Source organism: Amblyraja radiata, chromosome 6 (assembly GCF_010909765.2).
Source record: "Amblyraja radiata isolate CabotCenter1 chromosome 6, sAmbRad1.1.pri, whole genome shotgun sequence".
NCBI lineage: Eukaryota > Metazoa > Chordata > Chondrichthyes > Rajiformes > Rajidae > Amblyraja > Amblyraja radiata.
This window is the reverse complement of record NC_045961.1, coordinates 55,905,990-55,927,767: the sequence shown is the minus strand read 5'-3', so window position 1 is coordinate 55,927,767 and position 21,778 is coordinate 55,905,990. Positions and strand designations below refer to the sequence as shown.

The window sequence follows — 21,778 nt, the reverse complement described above, 5'->3', positions numbered from 1 at the left end:
GTGTATGTTGTCCAGACCCAAAATGTCACATACCCACATCCTCCAGGGATGTTGCCCAAACCACTGAGTTACTCCAGCACTTTGTTTTCTTAATACTATGTTGTCAACATATAGTAGATAATATAGTATCTTGTATACTATATATATATATATGTGTGTGCGTGTGTGTGTGGAGACATATATATATATCGTAGACAACATACAGTATATGCGTGTGTGTTTGCAGACTACTAAAGTATATGTTGTCTACTCTATGTATATACTAGACTAAGTGGGACCCGTTGGGTCCCAGCATCACACGGGTGGGCTGGTCACCAACGCAATATTCCACCTCCACCAATTCCAATACTGTTCGCCAGTGGGGGGGGGGGCTGTCTGTTGCGCTAGTATGGGTGTTGCGGGCTGAAGGTACTGGTTTCCAGAGGGCTAGTATAGACGTTGTGGGCCGTATGGATGCTTGGGCAGGCATCCAACTGTTGCAACGATTTTAAAAGCCAAGCCAAGGCAAACAATTGGGCTGCAGACACCCGACAACCAAAATTCATTTAGTGAACACAAACTTGTTAAAAAGGAGAGGCAAACAATTGGGCTGCAGACACCCGACAACCAAAATTCATTTAGTGAACACAAACTTGTTAAAAAGGAGAGGCAAACAATTGGGCTGCAGACACCAGACAACCAAAATTCATTTTGTGAACACAAACTTGTTAAAAGGAGAGGCAAACAATTGGGCTGCAGACACCCGACAACCAAAATTCATTTTGTGAACACAAACTTAGACACCCGACAACCAAAATTCATTTTGTGAACACAAACTTGTTAAAAAGGGCTGCATCCACTTTACAGCCGCATCGAGGGGACTCACCGTGGAGTAGACGTGCGTTCAATGTTATTCGCAGCTCAGAGAGCCGTGACCTTCTCGCTTCCTGGTCTGGCAGAGACTGAGTGAGGCGCGACACTTCCTGGTTTTATAGTCCCTCCCCCTGCCGCAAGCGGGGGCAGCAGAGAGAATGGGGAATTTTGTAAAAACATTAATATCTCTCTCATTTTTCATCGACGGAAAAAATCCTCCGCACTCACACGGCGGAGGGGGACTCTGAGCGAGGTGGCCAAAAATGACGGCCGTAGGTGGCGGCGTTCTCTCGGAATCGCAGCACAGTCGGCCAAAAGCGGTCAAGATCAGAGATTTAGTAATATACTAGACCAAGTGCAGACCCGTTGGGTCTGTTCCCCCAACGTGCGGTTGTAGGGGGGGGGGGGGGGGAGGCGGCATGCAGCGTCACACACGCTAACTATCCCCCCCCGCACTCACATTAATTATCCCCCTTGATATTATATGAATATTATTAATTTGCTCCTTTTACCCCATAACCACCCTATCTACTGACGCATAGCCCCCAACTTGCAGTCACATCTGGGGAGGGGGGGGTAGAGAGTGAGGGCAGAGAGAGAAGGGGCAGAGACACAGAGAGAGGGGCAAGAGGGAGAGGGGGTGGCGAGGAGGAGAAGAGGGAGGGTGGGTGAGAGGGGAAAGGTGGGGGTGGAGGGGAGGAGAGAGAGAGGGTGTGAGTGAGGGGGAGAGGGGAGGGGGAGAGGTGAGGAGCAGGGAGGGTGGAGGGAAGGGAGTAGGGGTGTGGGGAGGAGAGGGCAGTTGAGGGGAGGGATGGTGGGGAGGGGATGAAGGGGAGGAGGGAGAAAAGAGTGAAGAAAAGAGAGAGGGGGGAAGAGGAAGAGAGAGGAGAGGGGGGAGGAGGAGAGGGGGGAGAGAGGGGAGAGAGGAGAGAGGGGGGAGAGAGGAGAGGGGGGGAGAGGAGAGGGTGGGAGAGGAGAAGGGGCTGAGAGGTGAGGGAGAGAAGGGAGGGGGGAGAGAGTAGAGGGGGAGAGAGGAGAGGGGGAAGAGGGGAGAGGGGGGGAGAGAGGAGAGGGGGGGAGAGAGGAGGGGGGAGAGAGGAGGGAGGAGAGGAGAGGGGGGGGGGGGGAGAGGAGGGGGGGGGGGGGGGGGGGGAGAGGAGAGAGGAGAGGAGAGGAGGGGGGGGGGAGAGAGAGTGCCTTTTTATTTCAACCCAAACCCCCCAAACAACCATTTGCAGGCAGTGCTTTTTTATTTTAACCATATTTTCATTTTCAAACCACATTAAGGGTACTTACTCACAGTTGTGTGACATGTGTTCAGTGTTACTCACAGCTCAGAGAAACGTGACCCTCTGCCTTCCTCCAGCTTGCAGACTAATTGAGGCATACCACTTCCTGGTTTTATAGTCCATCCCCCCTGCCGCCAGCAGGGGCAGCAGAGAGAATGGGGAATTTTGTAAGATCATTAATATCTCTGTCATTTTTCATCGACTGGAAAAATCCTCGGCACACATACGGCGGAGGGGGGCTCTGAGCGAGGTGGCCAAAAATGACGGCCATAGGTGGCGGCGTTCTCTCGGAAATCGCAGCACAGATCGCCAAAACCGGTCAAGAACAGAGTTTTAGTAATATTGATAGATAATATACAGTTTGTGTGTATTGTTCACTAAGACATATGTTGTCTACTATATATGTACGTTGTCTACTATAATATATGTTGTCCATTATATGCGCTGCCTAATATAGTACTAGTTCTGTACTAATATGTGTTGTCTGCTATAGCAGATGCATACTATATATCTTATATATATTTAGAAATATATTGTTTGTTTGTGCATGTTTGTGTGTCTATTATAATGTGTTGTTTACTAAACAATTCAATGGTTCCTCTATTATCACGTGTACCAAGGTAACTTAATTTTTTGCATACAGATCAGTAAGATTATTGCCAGACACAAGTACAAAGCACATAATGTATAGAAACAGCCCACAAAGTCTATATGCAAGAGTCGCCAGGTTTTGGCAACATTTTACAGTCCCAGCTGCAGGTGGCTAGAAAGGCCCATTGCAGCCATCGCCTCCATCCGGTCGTCCTGCAAACCGACGTCCTTCTCCTCACCCGGCCATCTTCAACCTCCAGGCACTGACCTTGAGGCTGCAGAAGATAAGCCCTCAGTACCCTCTTACCGGCACTATGTCCAGTGTCCATCGCCGCTGCCATCTCCCTCAAGCTCCTCTCCGGTTCCCGGTCTTGAGAGCGAGCAGGGGCCAGGCTCGGCAGCTTCCCTCTCCCAGTGCTGTGGTGGGGGAGCCAGACCTGCTGTCGGGGCATGGCCACGGCTCGTCGGCACCTTCAGCAGCTTCTATCTACTATAGTATATGTTGCCCAATATAGTATATGCTGCCTAATAGAATATATGTTGCCTACTCTATGTAAATGTTATCTACTGTAGCCAAACAGCATCCCAGTTGTGGTACTGAACTATAGCACTCTACAACAAGCCCCATCTCTTGCTAAGCTAATCCAGTGTGGTTACATCACTGATGTCTATCCAACAATGTGGAAAATTGCCCAGGAATACCCTGTTCATAAAACCTAGAATAAATCCAATCCGCCGAAGCAACCTCTTCTCAATCATCAGTAAACTGATGGAAGCTGTCATCAACAGGGCTATCAGCGGCATTTACTAATAAACCGCGCATCAATTAGCACCAATACAGTTGGATTTTGCCAGCATCACTCACCTCTGGGCTTGCTCCAAGCAAGGATCAAAGAGCTGAATTCCAGAAGTAAAGTGAGGGTGATGTCAGGGCAGCATTTAACAGTGTGGCATCAAGGTGCCCTGGTAACATTGAAAACAAAGGGAACACGCTCCCATGGTGGAGTTAGATCTTGCACAAAGGAGATTGGTTGTGATTGTCAGAGACATTCAGGACAACACTGGAGGAGTTCCAAAGGACATTCCCCCACACTCCAACTATTTCAGAAGATTCATCCATGGCTTTCCATCCGTCCTAAGGTTAGAAATGGGGATATCCATTGATGAGTACACGTGTAATAGACAGAAAATGCTAGAGTAACTCAGGCAGCATCTCTGCAGAGAAGGAATGGATGAAGTTTGGACCTACAGACCAATCTTCTTGCACAATGTTACATTCCTTTGCAACTTTTCAGCAAATCATGCTACCTATGTCAGCTTGCAACGAGGTGTAGACACCATTCTGACATGGGTTGATAAGTGGCAGGTAACATTTACGTTACAATATGACCATCTTCAGCCTGAAAGAATCTAGGATTAGGTTTATTATTATCATGCGTACTAAGGTACTGTGAAAAGCTTTGTTCTGCATGCTATCCAAACAGATCAGATAATACTATGCATAAATACAATCAAGTCAAACCCAAGTGCAATGGGTAGAGCAAAAGGAAAGATGCCGAGTGCAGAATATAGTTCTCAGCATTGTAGCACGTTAGTTCCATAGGAAAAGTCCAATGTCAGCAATGTGGTAGAGGTGAATCGGACAGTATCCTAGCTTATTGAAGGGCCGTTCAGAAGCCTGTTCTGGTCAGGGAATGAGCTGTTCCTGAGTCTGGTGGTGTGTGATTTCTGTTAAAATCCTATTTAAAATGTTTTAACCTCAACCCACAAATATCTCCACTTGACCTATCCTGGAGGTTTAAAATTGTCCCTTTCATTTTTACAATGTTTTAAACTTGAGACATATTTTTGGATTAGAAAAGTAGGCACTATTGAACTTTTTTTGCTTTATTTAAACAACTTAATTAATATTTTTTTAATTACTGGATAGAATTCCTCACCCAAATATCTTTTGAAAACAAATGCACATAGTTGATAATATTGAGATAATTCATGGTTAATTCAAAGATGTTAAATCAAATGCAGATCCCCTATGATGCTAATAACTTCCTTGGAATTCATGTATTTTTGAAAAACAGTTCCTGTTACATTGGGAAAATATTGGTGCAAATTTTATAAACATCATAAAAAATTGGGGTGGAGAGGTAGTGGTTAAATTATGGAGCTGGTAATCCAGAGGCCAAAGTTCAAATTCCACAATGGCAGCTGTAGAACTAAATTCAGTTAATATTCTGGCATTGAAAGAAAACCTAGCCATGAGTGTAGATGACCTCAAGAATCTTTCAGGTTCACTGATGTCCTTTAGGGAGAAGATCTTACGTGTGACTTTAGACCCAACAAAGTGATTGGCTGTGCTAAATCCTCCGAAGTGAACTTGCAAGTCAACAGTTTAAGAGCAATTAAGAATGGACAATAAATATCTGCTTTTTCAGCAAGGATCAAATCCTAAAAATAATAATTTAAAAAAAATATCAACCTCAAGACACAATGCTATGTGCATTTAATGTGACTTCTGTGAAATAGTTAATCCTAATTGGAGCAATGAATATAGCAAGATATTGCAAATTCAATCCATTAATCCGTTGCAACTGTGGGAATTCTTAAAACAAAAGGCAGTGGCAATTACTTTGTCCTCATTTCTGGAAATGGCTTTGTACTGGAAGTGAAGTGGTCGATTCCAAAAGTCCAAACCACAACCTTTCTTCAGATTTGAAAAGAATAGACATTTCATGTGCATAAGATGTCATGTCAATACATACTCATGAAGAGAATTTTTTTGTTTCCCCCAGGGGAGAAACGAAAGAAAACAAAATACATATTTCTGTTTCTTTTGTTTGATCTGCTGCATTTGCCCCAGTAAATGAATCAGGTGGAGTGCATTTACACTGTAGTTTGTAACTCAAACCTGTTTTTTTTACATGTACCAGTAGCTTGATTTCTCTCATTTCTAGTAACTAATGCATTCCTTCCTCTACCTCACCCTAGTTCGCCTACTAGTTCCACTGTTCACATCCTTGTATCCTTGTCGTTAGCACATCTATCCCAGCCAACGATGGGCCATTATGGACTCCATCCTTCCTGAGTCCAATCTGTTACCAGCCCTTTTTGTTCTGGCCTTCTCTATCTTTCAACGTGAAGAAGGGTTCTGATCCAAAACGTCACCCATTCCTTTTCTCCAGAGATGCTACCTGACCCGCTGAGTGACTACTGCATTTTGTGTCTATCTTTGTTCTTATGTTTGCCGTGTTCACAATATAGAAAACAATATGTAAAACTGGAACTTAATCTGTTATGATGTTGAAGGCGGATTGTTAATGTGCCTCAAGAACATGATGCCAAAGTTGATACCAAAGATTCATTTATCTCCTCAGCTGAAGATTTTAAGTCATGACATTTGTTTCAAAGACATATGTGTTTGCATGGAAGATAGCTTGGGCACTACATTTTAAAATGACTATATTGTGCATTTTTTTAAAGGTCAATACTTACGGTATTGAGCATATTTTACATGTAAGGATGTAGGAAATTACTCCATATTAAGGAACTGATGATGTAATGATTGAACGTGCACCATATTGATATCATTGCAATAGCTCAATGCTAGAGATACAGTAAATAGCTCTCTGAATATCACACACACAAGTTATTATTCAGTGGATGGGCATCTAGAACACAAAAAAATTAAAGCTAATTATATTTTCACTTTTACATTAGGATTAAGCAACAAACCATTATTTCAAATGAGACAACATACCTGTTTGTTCTAATAGCCAAGGTATCCCTGACTAAATACACCCTACTAAAACCTGAATTGGTACTTTTATACTTTAATTGTAAAAAATATTTTACTGACTTATTTTTGTATAAACTGGGTGGGTTAGGTCGAATAGATCTTGTGATTAACATAGCTGGTAATCAATCATATAACAATACCAGTGAAACACTGCCCTGGTGGCTAATAAACTGCAACTATTTAAAACCAATTGCATCATTATTTTTTAACAATAGAGCACAAAGTACTTTTTAACATTTTTAATCTAACAATGTTCTGGTGATTTACTTCAATTCCTATGATGATAGACGCAATCTGAAATTAATTAAAGTATGATTCAGCAACTGGTCCAAGTGACAAGATAGCTCGGCTAATAAAAGCCATTTTTAGATTGATACATTGAAAAGAGTCAAGAATTTCTATTTGAGTCTTTACAGGTTCGAGCTACATTTGACAATTTTCAGGCAATCACAGGTCAATCTTTTTTCTCATGGGGTCCCAAAGCTGAAAAAATGCAGGAATATGAAATATATTTACAAAATAAGATGTGCAATGATCTGCATGGGCCACATTAATGAGAAGCTGGAATTATTCAAAATTTGAACTTGAGGGAAAAGGATAGACTAAAAAACAGGAAAATGGCACATGGGACAGAGATTAAAAATGGCAGAAAGGGAACAAGCTGAAGCAATCTGATTTTTTTTTCAGAACGGTTTTTGTTACATCTTTTTATCCTTTTGAACATAACAACACGCATGTTGAAAGCTTACGGTTTGGCCGTACGGGAGAGACTGAAATGTCTCTGAATCTGACAGCAATGATTACTGAACATGATAACAAACACAACACTGGCCATTTTTCCATAGATGTATATTTTCTTTAATCACTTTCTTGACTTTTCCTGTTGATAGAAAATGAAATGTCTGCTATCCTGTTCCATCTTTCACTGTCTAACAAATTGCCTCTTAACAAATTGAATCAAACATGTTTACAAACCAGCTACATTTCTATAAACAGAGCATGATGCACATTTTAATATTTACAGTGTGTGTGTGTGGGGGGGGGGGGGGGGGGGGGGAGGCAACAGATCAATATTACAGGTTATACTGTATTTACAGAGATAGCTAAATTCACTGAATTCAATGTCAAGAAGTAAGACTTTTCCAGCAATTTCACTAAAATGGTGCACATTATGGTAAAATTCTACCTCAAATTCTAAAACGAACTAAAAGGTATTCTGAGAATGTAATTCGTATTAGCTATCGTTTAATCGGTCTTTCCATCGCCTTAGTCATAAAATTAAAAAAACAGGAGCGGTTAAAAAAGTGACATGATCGTAGGGCATTGATGCCTATAACTTAATTTTCAAGTGTTTTATTTCACTTAGATTGTACCAGTCAAACTAACCAATGCCAACATTGCATTGACCCGATATGTAGCTCGTATTGTCATTTGATAATCGAGCGCTCTCATTCGGCTTGGAATAAAACTTAATTTTACTTTTAACAATATTCAACACGCGAACTTTTATCAAATAACTACTCTTACAATTAAAAAATCAACCGTAAATGGTATTCAAATGATTGTTCTCCAATCCCGTCGAATGATAAATTGTATTTTCAATTAATACGATGTGTTATTCTGTGATATCCACCAATACCATATAATGGGCAAGGTTAATACAAACAGTAAAACATAATTTATGAATTATCTTTTGACCAAACCAAGCGTTCCCGCTAACGAAGTTCCTAGCCCGTAAAACGTTTATTCCTGCATTTAAATAGCCCCACAAGACCGACAAAATGTTGTTAACAGCACCGCCAGCGGATGTCCTGAATTGAGACGCAAGAAACTGCAGATGCTGGAATTGGATCCTTGAATTGATCTACAATCTACACATTCACCAATCTGAGCCATTCGCCCACTCAGTCCACGTCAACGATGGTGAGTTTTCAGCATCAATGTATATTCATTTGCGATACCTCTCGCCACAAAACAGGTTGTCACGTTTGGTTTACGAAACGTGACATCCCCAGTATAGCAACCCCCGTTTCGGTGCTGCATAATGATGTACTTTTATCGCCCCGCTAGCATTGCCCGGTTGAGGGCAGTGGCAGACGGGGGCTCTCGCCGCACTAAACAGCAACTCTCCAATTGCTAGAACTCCGGAAAATGGCATCGCCAGCAACAAACCCGCCCCGGGAGTTTCCGTAAATCCGAAAGCCATTATAATTTGAAGAAAGCATCTAGCACGAATCAATCATTCAAAAATAAACCCATTACACATAGGCGTTAAAGTTAATTTGTTTTTAAATCAGTTTGGCTATCACTAAGGTTTTTTTTAAAGAACATTCAATTTTTAGTACTTTCAAAATACAATATTTCGTAAACGTATTTTTGTTTATTAAAATGTAATTCGTTGTTATTCTTTTGATGTCATGGAACATCTCTGATGGTGAGAACTACACTTCAAAAAAACAGCTATACCCGTACATCTTAAACCCTTCTAAAGCTGGATTTGAGCTGTTAATCTGACAATCAAATGAAGAGCCCGATGAAACCGGTCTTTCTTCTTTGAAAGTGATGAGAACGCGCAGCCACAACAACGCATTAGCACCTGCCTATACAAACACAACACTTCATAACTGTAAACAATGCCCTATCTAATAGAATGAGAGGGGTAACAAACAGATAAACTAGCGATCAAATATCGCATCTATTTATATATTACCAAACGGTTCCTTGTCCAATAATATCTACAACATAACACACATTCACACACACACAAAAATTGCAAGTATTCCTCTGACAATCCGATTGCGCTTTTTTTTCAACACCCTCTTTTGGGCTCAGTCACCGACTTTGAGTTTCTTCTAAATGCTAGGATTAATTAGCTCTATTTAGTGGCGGGCAATGACGAGCACAAGAGCGATTGGATACCGACGCCCGGCCCTGCCTTATATTTTACACTCCAAGGAGCATCTATGCTTCTCCAAACTGATCGGCAGCTTTGGAAGCGCAGGCTGGGCTGCACTTGATCTGTTTCTTGACAAAAGAGAGAGAGAGAGGGGGGGGGGGGGGGGGGTTAGAGAGAGAGAGGGGGGGTAGAGAGAGAGAGAGAGAGGAGGGGAGAGAGAGAGAGAGAGAGAGGAGAGAGAGAGAGAAAGAGAGAGAGAGAGAGAGAGAGAGAGAGGAGAGAGAGAACACAAACAAGTTTGGCTTGTGCTGATAGCATTTGCTACCGTCCAAATTTCATGAACCCCATTCTCTAGCGATTCGCGATTTTGAAGTTATTTTTCTTTGGTGTTATTGCGGCCTCGAGCTTTCCTTTTTGTTTCTGAAAGAAATATTTATTTTTTTCTTAAGTTGGCGCCTGTTAAAGCGGCCGCATTGGATCCGTCAGGGTATTGCGAGACTCCGGTGTACAACCCGGATCTCTGCCCAAACATGATCGCTGCCCAAGCCAAGCTGGTATATCACCTGAACAAGTACTATAATGAGAAGTGCCAAGCTAGAAAAGCCGCAATAGCCAAGACTATCAGGGAAGTGTGCAAAGTAGTGTCAGACGTGCTGAAGGAAGTGGAAGTACAGGAGCCGCGCTTTATCAGCTCCTTGAACGAAATCGACGGCCGCTTCGAAGGGTTGGAGGTGATCGCGCCCACCGAGTTCGAGGTGGTGCTCTACCTGAATCAGATGGGGGTGTTCAACTTCGTGGACGATGGTTCCCTGCCTGGCTGCGCCGTGCTGAAGCTCAGCGACGGCCGCAAGAGGAGCATGTCTCTCTGGGTGGAATTCATCACGGCCTCGGGATACCTCTCGGCGCGGAAGATCCGCTCTCGATTCCAAACACTAGTAGCCCAGGCCGTGGACAAATGCAGCTACCGGGACGTGGTGAAAATTGTGGCGGATTCCAGCGAGGTGAAACTCCGGATCAGGGACCGCTACATCGTGCAGATCACCCCGGCTTTCAAATGCACTGGGATTTGGCCCAGAAGTGCGGCGCACTGGCCTCTGCCCCACATCCCCTGGCCCGGACCGAACCGGGTAGCGGAGGTTAAAGCCGAAGGATTCAATTTACTCTCCAAAGAGTCGTACTCCCTGTCCGGCAAGCAGAGTTCGGCCGAGAGCGATGCCTGGGTCTTACAGTTCGCCGAGGCCGAGAACAGACTACTGTTAGGGGGTTGTCGGAAGAAATGTCTCTCTGTTCTCAAAACTTTGCGGGATCGCCACCTTGAACTGCCCGGGCAGCCCCTCAATAACTATCACATGAAAACACTCGTCTCCTACGAGTGTGAGAAACATCCCAGAGAATCGGACTGGGACGAGTCGTGTTTAGGAGATCGCCTAAATGGGATCCTACTGCAACTCATCTCCTGTCTTCAGTGTCGCAGATGTCCACATTATTTCTTACCCAACCTAGATTTATTTCAGGGCAAACCACACACCTCTTTGGAAAACGCAGCCAAACAAACCTGGCGTCTGGCAAGAGAGATACTCACGAACCCCAAAAGCTTGGAAAAACTTTAAAAACTTGACATTTATACCATTCAAACTGTGAATTCCAATTAATGACATATTTAAATACCCCCGCATTTGTCGTTCAGTTGTGGCTATTGATGTTTGTGTACCGAGAATTCCCAGGCGAACAAGTTAACTGGTTCCATTTGTTTTGGATACGGCTGGACTGTTTTGTTTTGCTAAAAGAAGATATTACCATCGAGGTATTTGTAGATGATATTATTGCTATCGGATGTGTCTAATGGAAAGGCTTATACCTTGGCGTACGTGAGCCTTTCAGAGTTTGCTTGTTCATATCTTTATTACCCATTTCCATACTGACTTGAAATGTTATTTAAACTATTTCCGAACGGAAATATGAACGTCGATTATACATAATGCTTGATTGTCGAAAACTGGAGAGAATATTGAAATTATGCACTTGAAAAACACTGGATTAAAACATTTTGTGACTAAGAGCATTTTGAAATTTCTGTTGCTGAAATATTTAATTTGAAGTTAATAAAGGAAACGATTAAAATCCTTACTGCCTGCAGTTTGTAATGGATTAAATCGCATATCTCATAATTGCAGGACAAGACTGTTAATACAAACGACTTTAACGACATACCAATATACTAACTTTAAATATTCAATGGGTGATAAAATATAAGAAACTCAGCAACATATAGCGAAAATATAGACTGCAGAGATCTGTTATAACATTTAAGTGAATTAATCTTTTTTGAAGTCGGCATTATAAAACAGTTGTGTTTCAAAAATTGACAGAAAGATGCACGAAGATCAAACTACGGAATAAAGTTATGATTTTTTTTAAAGTCCATGCTGTAAATACTCGGCAGATTTTAGACTGCGCGTTAAAATTTCAGCTACATTTAAGTCAATGAAATTAAATCCAGTTATGCATCAACCATAGCGAGTTGCCAATTCCTTCTACCTCTGGAACAGTGCACGATTATATTTGTTTAATTAAATGTTACTAACGGTAAATTATATTTTAATTTAAAAGGTGTCAGAGCATTAAATACAATACCAGACCTCTTTAAATAATTCGAAATGAGGCTTGGATAACGTCAATGCAAAGATAACTTAAATTGAGCAAACACCGATATTGTCAACAGCATGTGAGAAAGTGGACTTAAAGGTTTTAATTTAGGCTAGCCACATGCACTATTTGTATATATTGCATCATACTAAAACACAGAAGAAAATGATTTCACGTGTTAAATATATTACACATCTGCATTCAGCTAATGAATGCCATTGTCTATCATACAAAAAAAATTACAAACACCAATGCAAGACGTATTTTAATTAGGCCTCTGTCACAGATAAAAAGTTAAGAGGGTGATATATATATTTTTAAATCAATTTATTCAGGACATTGTGTTTCTACCTGCCTATAAACATACTCGAAACATATTGCAGAGAAATAACGGAATTGCTACGATACGCTTCAGAAAGCAGGGGCGGTTTAATGTACCAAAATAGAGCAGGCGCCAGAACCAACCCATCCCAGCGGAATTCTGTTCAGAAAAGAATTCTGAAACGCGCACAGTTTAATTTGTTTTTCAATAAATAATCAAAAGTAAGTATTTTTCTCAGTCATGTTTTGCTAAAAGGGCGGCAACAAAAGCGACCATTTGTCGCGTGTGGAACCGCGTATCCTTTTCTTTTGATTTCTCGTATTAGCCATCCTGCCCTGACACCATAACTAGGTTTCTGAATAAAATCCAGTATTTTAGAATGAAGTTTTTGAACAGATATACATACAATTTAATGATATTAACGCACAAACTAAGGTGACATGAATTAAGTTCGTAGCGGTGCCACCAACGAATCAAAACATGCCATCATGCATGGCATAAATCTGATGTCAAGTTTTTGCCTAATAGTTTAAAATGCGTTATAAACGAAAGAGATCCAGTCAAGTTATTAATTTCACCATAGGTGACTTTAAATCTGTGGGTAGCATAGACTCGAAATTTCCTTTTTGGTTCAGCGTAAAAAAACGTCACCATGGCGCAAACAAAGTACTTATTCGAAAACAAACTTTGTTTTCTTTGATGGTTACGTTTTAATGAAATAGATATGGGCTGTATTATTAGTTGAACGTTAAGGATTTTTCTCCAAATTTACGCGTCCCAGACGTTGTAAAGCCAGCGAATAACACGGTGAAAATTAAAATAAGACCAGTGTCAAAATAAAATAGAGGGAAACACGTTAGCGTTGAAGGTTAGCATTAAAAATAATGTCTAGTTATATTCTACAAGTGTAAAAACGGCCGATTGTTTGAAAATATTAAACTAAAATGCAAACTTGTAGCAAAATTCCAATTGCCATTATCAAACCGGCAGAAGATAAAAACAATTCATTTGCAGATTTTGCGAAATTGTAAATATCTGACCTGCAGGTTTTAGGCGAGAAAGGAGGAAGCAACGAAACCTGGGACAAGGCCTAGCTTGCGTGATTTGAAAGAGATATTATCTCTTTTGTAAACCCGGATGGACTTGGGTTAAAGATCAAACCCCGTCTTTAGTTCTGCCGGTCTTATTCACTTAAGACTCATCAAAATGTATCGGCTACTTTAAATAAACGAGTCTCGAGAGATGTACAAATCAAATACTTTCTGACGTCCGTTTGTAGTACAGAATATCACACGCTGCTACGCATATACAACTTTTAGATTATTACCTGCGGTGTTTAGGTTTAAATTTATTATTGTCACATGTATCTAGGTACAGTGAAAAACTTTGTTTTGCGTCCTATCCAAACAGATCAGACAATACTACACAAAAATACACCGAAGTAAAACCCAAGTACAATAAATAGAGCAAAGGGGAAGATACAGTGCCGAATATAGTCCTCAGCATTGTAGCGCAACAGTTCCATAGCTAAAGTACAATATCCACAACGGGGTAGAGGTGAATCGGGCAGTATCCTAGTTTATGGAAGGACCATTCAGAAGCATTAAACAGGTGAGATCAATTAAGTTTGTATCTTAAGCGAAGAAAGTTGCTGGTCCCAACGTAATATGGATTATTACATTCAGGAGCACCTATCAGCATTGTTCCCATTGTGAATGTGACAAACGAAAGTTAGCATTGCCTGCAATGTCATTTTAAAGATCTGGATGCAAAATGCTGATCGTTCAATTTTATTGCAGGAATAAATAGTTCTACTATGTTGCTTGGGCCAATATATGTAACACCGAAGGTGTGGGAGTAAATGGGAGAATAATTTTCTCGCGTCACACTGACTATACAGAAACATTTTTTTGAAAATGCAGGCTATTTCTCTTCCCCGCTCCAACACAGTGTTGTAATTATAATATTACAAAAATATAGTTCGGCTAGCGCCAAATTTACTTTAAGAACGTTATGAAAATGTGCGTAACTGTACCCCATTTACACTTTCTTTCTGAGTCCGCTAAACATATGACTTTATAAAATCCAGTAACCACGTGATTGTCATTCAACTAACACGGGATTTCTCAGCAGGTCACATTACATTACTGGGGGAAACAACGTTAAATGTCATTTTCAAAATTGATTTGATATTATTCCTTTAGCAAGTTATATTCCAATTTTCTGGGGGAAATTGTCACTTTCCGAGTGCAAACTACTGATTTAGCATTTAGTATCCAGCGTTACTTAACATAGTCGAAGAAAGCGAAGACTAAACATGGTTTAATACACAATAGGAAAAAGACAGCATGATATTATGATACTATTGATACTATTACGATACTATTGCATCATGCAAATATTAAATGATTTACCTTTGGGTCGATTTTTTTAAATCCATGATCATCTTCGTCGACCTCGAAATAGATTTCAGTGGTAGTGATGGATAGGGTTCCTTTAGCAACTATCACCGGAGCCACTAGTTGGGCTGGGGTACTGAGAACAACGGGGCCTGTAAGTACAAGTATAAATCTTTACTCTCAGTGTAAATCTTGAGGGGACTGTGATTTCACATCGGACGTTTAAAATGGGACAATTTAATAAATTCGGTTTAAAAGGATCACCCGCGAACGCTTCAACATTCAAGGTCTCTACGGAGTATTAACATACACGGCAATACCAACGGAAGTAGGAAGGATTCAGGAATAGGAATCTGCTTTTAATAATTTCTGTCATCTCACTGTGCGGAAAAGTGGTATTTTTCTTTAGCTGGTTCATGGGAGTTATCCAGCAAGATCCTGTGGAAATAAACACTCCCATCTTATGACAATATGGGGTTTTTTGAGAACCCCGCATTTACAATAAAGTAAAAATATTCAACGAATTTACACGCCTCAAAATAATGACAAAAAGTAGGACACGGGACCGAATTAAAACTTTAGGTGATATGTATAGTTCAGAATGCGTTTGCTTGTGTGTTAGTGTTCCTTTGTTGTTTCAGAGCGATATTTTTCACGCAAATATTTGGATTTTGCGGGCTATACTTCGGCTTTTTTCTCCGCTTCCGGGGCTCTAATGCAATCACTATTAGATTTTTGGGCATCGGTCACATTTCTAATCCGTGTCACCTGACCGCCGTCACGTGGAATGCCATCATCTCGATCTTGAGCTTTCACTTGTATCCACATTATCCATCACATCTACCCACAAAGTAGCCAAACTAAAATCTTTAGGACTGGTATTTTCCATCGATCGCTGCACTGAAGCGGTACTTTAATCCCTCATCAATCTTAATCTGGGTTGCTCCACCAGTCCTGTTCGATATTGTTCCAAGATTACAAATGGATTTGGTTTGTATTCCCAAGACTCCCATCTTTTCTACTCAGAGAAAGCTTTGCGTGAACGTCGAAGTCTCGTGTTTATTCATTCTGAGCAGATTTTTAGAATGTTTCATTTTTACATTTGTATTTATAGAGCGAACTCTCTTATTATATAGTACCCCCAGTCGGAGCCCCAACGCTTGAAGAGGACACTGTGGCCTAGAGGGAATTGGAAAAACACCGGGACAATGCGAGGTTAATCCAGAACAGCCGAAAGAAAGGGATTACGTTTTAATCTCCCAGGGGATAGCAGCTTCATAATTAGAATCCAATATTACAATGTTTGCATTAAATAATACGCATACATGGACATATTAAGAGGTCTCAAAATAATTCAAACTGCTGGAGTTCCTTTTTAACCAGACATCTCTACACATGAACGTAGCACCGACTGAACTTTATTAGAATTTAGCTGTGAATTTACCGGATAATGGTAGCGACGCTGGTCTGATTTTACAGAAGGACGGATCTTTCAAACGCGGATGACAACCGCCTGATTGCAGCTGATACAGCCTCGCCAATCCCTTTGCCTCCTTCACGCTGATAAAATTCACTTGATTTTAAGCATTTGGATTATTTCAACATCGCATGTCTCAAACGCACACGTTTTTACTTGTAGCAAAATGAGGCATTAAAAAACACAAGCGCCCTCATGTGCAAGCGAGTCTAACTCTGTCGATGATTGTTGCAAATAAGTAGGGAGTGGAGGAAATTGGCAAAGGCTTGTTATTGGTATGTACCACGATCATTTCAAACCTTTCTTCAAATTAGAATTAATTTTCAGATGTGTATACAACACCTTGCACGTCTTTCCTTGATGTAAAATGATTGGGTTGCCTCGGTATAAGCGGCAGCCGGGCTCCTTGGTTGGACACCTGGTTGCCACCAGTATTCGCATTCGCCAGCTGTTTCACTGAACCAAACGGGCAGATTTGAAGTGCCCGGAATACAGGGTAACTTTGGAGACATGTTTTTTCTTTAGGGGATGGTGAGTGCGCGGAACGCGCTGCCGGGGGTGGTGGTGGAGTTATTTACATTAGTGGCGTTTAAAAGACTTTTAGATAGGCACATGGATGTGCAGGGAATGGAGGGCACATGGTGTTAAAATAACTCAGGGCGGTGAAGCAGTATCTCTGGAGAACATGGATAGGCGACGTTTCGGGTCGGGACCCTTCTTCAGTCCACCCCAAAGATCGCCTATCCATGTTTCGCTGGAGATGCTGTCTGACCTGCTGAGCTATTCCAGCGTTTTGTGTCCTTTTGTGTATTAACCAGCACATGCGGTTCTTTGTTTCTACGTGTAATAGAGGGATAGAAACATAGAAAATAGGTGCAGGAGGGGGCCACTTGGCCCATCGAGCCAGCACCGTCATTCATTGCGATCATGGCTGATCATCCACAATCAGTAACTCGTGTCTGCCTTCTCCCCATGTCCGTTGATTCAGCTCACCCCTAGAGCTCTGTCAAACTATTTAAAATTCATCCAGTGAATTGGCCTCTATTGCCTTCTGTGGCAGAGAATTCCACAAATTCACAACTCTCTGGGTGAAAACGTTTTTTTTCTCACCTCAGTTTTAAATGGCCTCCTCTTTATTCTTAGACGGTCCTTCCTCAAATTAGTAGACCAAAACTGCACACAATACTCCAGATATGGTCCCACAATGGCCCTGTACAACTGAAGACGGACCATATGCTAAAGGGGATTGGAATAATTTGGCATCATGGTCGGCACGGACATTGTGTGCTGAATGGCCTGTTACTGGTCGTACAGTTCGGTGTTCTATGTTGTAAAAGGGGAAGTCTTTTACCAAATGACGTTCTGCAGTCGAGGAGCGAGCTACAAACAGGAAAACACAGCGCTAGAGGAACTCAGCGCGTCAGGCAGCATCTGGTTGGAGGAGCTCCGACCCGGAACATCATCTGCCCATTCGTTCCACAGTTGCTGCCTGACCCGCTGAGTTCCTCCAGCACTTTGTGTTTTGCTCAAGATTCCAGCATCTTCAGGAACTAACAGGAAAGGTGGAAGGCCGTAGCAGATGTGGGTGTGCAAGGAATCAAAACTGTCTTAGAGAGATGGGAGGGTGACAGAGAAGAGGGACTTTAGCAGCACAAGATAAACATGGACTGTACCCGAACACGCGTCTGTAGATGCTGGATTACTAAAACACAAAGTGCTAGAGTAACTTGGCGGGTCAGGCAGCATCTGTGGTGGAACTGGATAGATGATGTCTGAAGAAGAGTCCCGACCCGAAACTTCACCTATTCATGTTCTCCAGAATGGGCTGCCTGATCTACCGAGTTACTCCAGCACCTTGTGATTTACCACAGAGGGGCCGAGGAATCTGCTTGGGGTTACAACGTCCTATCGTATCTACCAAGATGTACTCTCTATGTACTCCTGATTTTCCCGTCGATTTTCAATTCGGATTGGTGGGGGAAATACGGACTTTTGGCGGTTTTGCTGGTAACCCCCCCCCCCCCCCCCCCCCCTTCCATGTGCGGGGACTGGAAAATGCAGAACGAACAAGTGCAGTGACCCGAATCACATTTATCCACAGCAACAGATCAATTATAAAACACAAAACCAGGGGTCAGTGACAGTGAGTCCAGACACAAAGTAATAAATGCACAAGATAAAATGTGGCACTATGCACGTATAACGTGGGGTTGTAGAGTTACTGAAAGGAAAGTTTCAACCTTGTCCTCTTAGTCCACTTCTAGGGTCATCGGAAGCACCGGATTGTTGTTCACCCTATGACTGTTCACCGAGTCAACCAATAACACTTTGCCCGCTTATGGAAGGATCTATCGCCTCGGGTGAAGGACGAGAGGGATTTTAGTATTCCAGGATTTCTAAACACCGATCTCACAGACATACAATAAAGGCAAAATTTGTGAGTTTCATTTTCCTCATTGTTTTTTACTACACGCACATAGAATATACATGTGTTTCTTTTAGATAGACACAAAAGTGCTGGAGTAACTCAGCTGGTCTGGTTGCATCTCCGGAGAAAATGACCCTTCTCCAGACTTCAGACTAGCAGTCTGGAGACGGGTTCCGACCCGAAACGTCACCCATCCTTTTTCTCCAGAGATAATCACTAGCATAATCAAGGGCGAGTCCCATCCTGGGTCCCTCTTCTTCCCTCTCCCATTCGACAAATGGTATGGAAGTGTGAAAACGCACACCTCCAGATTCAAGGACAGTTTCTTCCCAGTTGTTATCAGGCAACTGAACCATCCTACCACAACTAGAGAGCAGTCATGAACTACTATCTACCTCAATGGAGACCCTCGGACTATCTTTGATCTGACTTTACTGGCTTTATCTTGCACTAAATGTAATTCACGTTCATCTCTTTATTATGTATCTGTACACTGTGAATGGCTCGCTTGTAATCATGTGTTGTCTTTCCGCTGACTGGTTAGCACGCCATAAAAGCTGTTCACTGTACCTCGATAAACGTGACAATATGCTGAACTAAACTAAACTAGAGATACAGCCTGACCCGCTGAGTTACTCCAGCACGTTGTGTCTATCTTCGGTATAAGCCAGCAGTTCCTTCCTACAGGTTGACACAAAATGCTGGAGTAATTCAGCGGGACAGGCAGCATTTCTGGCGAGAAGGAATGGGTGACGTTTCGGGTCTAGACCCTTCTTTAGACCCAATCTGAAGGATTCCTTCCTACACATGTGTTCCTTTTAACTGTTTAGCCGTATTTCTCAGTTGATGTTTAACGTCCTTTACATTTTACTACGATGTGATCAAATACAAGTTAAATATTGAAGTAAAACCATCGAAACCGGTTAGTGAACGAGTTTTTTTAAAGCACGTGAATATAATGCGAGCGACGCGGAACAAGCTCGTGGCGTCGACCACCCGACGCACATCTAAATAAAAGGGTATTTTCAAAACCAAGTGTATTTTATTATATTCCAGAACTCTTGTGTCAGTTGGTCGTTTGCTGAATTTACAAAAACGGCAACTCACTTTCAGGTTATTGGTCGCAAACTTGTGACTCGCCTCTGGAAATAATGATTAGCCCACAAAAGGCTTTAGGATAAAAGTTGAATTTTGGAAAAAAAAGAGAGATCAAGTCAGAATGAAAATACAGAGGATCTTTCTCAACCAAAGTCATAATATCCGTCTTGAAGCACCCAGCAGTTTAATCTAACTTCCACATAAATATATTCGTGGCAGTAATAAAATAATAACGATATGTATTATTTCAGTCTGAAGAAGGGGTTCGGTCCGAAACGTTGCCTATTTCCTTCGCTCCATAGATGCTGCCTCACCTGCTGAGTTTCTCCAGCGTTTTTGTCTACCATGTATTATTTCAGATTTGTTTTGATAATTCTAAATCCAGACGGTGCACGCGTATTTATGTTTAATTGTATGTATTTAACGATTCCGCTTGTCAGTTTCCTAAATTGGAAATAAATATCGCTTTTATTATTTTGAGGGGTGATGTAAATCCCTGATTTTGTTCCCCGAGCTCTGGAAGTTGACGGTTTATGGGTCCTAGTTTCAGTATTGTGGAGGCAATATTGTAGTCAAACTCTGTGCGAGTATCTCCCTAAACTGTGAACCAACCTCTTTCGCTAGTTTCGTTACTAGACCTACCGTAAAACAGTGATGCGTCAGCGCGCACATCTTCATACCATGAATACCGCGTAGACGGCGTGTCCGCCTTCATATGTTGGGAATTACCTGCTAGATTGTCGATCTCTTTCTCTTGCAGCAAGCTGACAGTATCGTCATCTCCTTCCAACATTAACTCGGTTTCGGCGTTCTGATTTACAACGGTCTGCGCCCGGAAAGTTTTCTTCGACTTTATAATGTCCTCGTCTGCAACTGCAACAGAGATTAGACAATGAAAAAATAATCAGCTCCTTCCAGAAATAAGTTAAGAGCGATATTTCTAGGCAGCGCATTTATATTTCCTCTATGGGATAGCGGTGAGACACGCTCTTTTCGCTTGCAATGCGAAACCTACCGTTTGCGTAAATATTTAGCTTCTGATTACAGGTTATATACTAGAGCCGCAAACAACCAACAACCCCCCCCCCCCCCCCCCCCCCCCCCCCCACACACCCCTATAAATTAAGTTCACGATTAAAATTTAGTTTACATGATAGTTTTATATTTAGCTATATATCTAAATTGATGCATCACCGTAGAATAGTTTCCGCCTGTTCTTACACTCACTGTTATTTTAAGCATATGCTAATATTCTAAAACAAGATATAAAGTGTCTGGAAAAAAAAGCGGAAACACAGTTGAAACCTATGCATTATTAAACACAATGTCGACATATTTTGCACGCATTTCTGGGTCTGTCAAACAATTTGGGTATTATGTTCAACAAACAAAAACGTTGTATACATTACTTGGCCAGTTGGCTATCAACCGCTGAACAAAAACCTTGTTTTTTAAATTATTATTATTATTATTATTCACGTGTCATATCAAGTATACGTGTAACGCAGAACGAGGGGATAGGAGTTAATGCCGGGGTCACAGGGATCCATCGTGACCGCTCTCATATAAATCACCCTTCAACCTGCCTATCACAATCCTGAGAAGGCGATGAAAAGAGGGCCCCAGTTCTGAGGTCACGGTTGACGTTTCAGAAATAAATGGTTAATTGCTTAGGAAGTCCAAAAATAAAATGATGAGCATGATTAGTCCAGTCATTATGGCAGACGATTGATTCATGCTTTCGCTGGACTTCTCACAAACTCACAGATTATTTTGACAATTACAGCGCACACCAAATTATTTCTGAGCTCCACCTTGTGGATGTGAATATCCGGACAGCACAATATAAACCATGCTCGTTCTTAGAAAAGGAAGGCGCGTAGATTTGCATTTCTCTTATCGAGGCTTCATCTACTATTTATAAACAAATTAGGAGAGGAGATGGGGAGATATAAAACTGGAGTAACACAGCGGGACATGCCCGGTG

At 41.7% G+C, this 21,778-nt stretch overlaps 2 protein-coding genes across 7 annotated transcripts in view; one reads left to right on the top strand and one right to left on the bottom strand.

Annotated features, from left to right (window-relative positions):
- The window catches only part of LOC116974451 (neurobeachin-like), a 395,937-nt gene that overhangs the window by 151,217 nt on the left and 222,942 nt on the right, over positions 1–21,778 (bottom strand). For all 6 annotated transcript variants that reach the window (XM_033022898.1, XM_033022900.1, XM_033022902.1 and 3 more), the window contains 2 exons: positions 20,521–20,664; positions 14,804–14,940 (listed from right to left, as the gene is read on the bottom strand). In XM_033022898.1, coding sequence (XP_032878789.1) covers positions 14,804–14,940; positions 20,521–20,664 — 281 coding nt within the window. The remainder of the gene's footprint in view (positions 1–14,803; positions 14,941–20,520; positions 20,665–21,778) is intronic.
- On the top strand, positions 9,237–11,545 carry mab21l1 (mab-21 like 1). The gene is made up of 2 exons (XM_033022907.1): positions 9,237–9,588; positions 9,668–11,545. Exon 2 carries the CDS (start codon positions 9,952–9,954, stop codon positions 11,029–11,031), a length of 1,080 nt encoding a protein of 359 aa, XP_032878798.1. The 5' UTR covers positions 9,237–9,588; positions 9,668–9,951; the 3' UTR covers positions 11,032–11,545.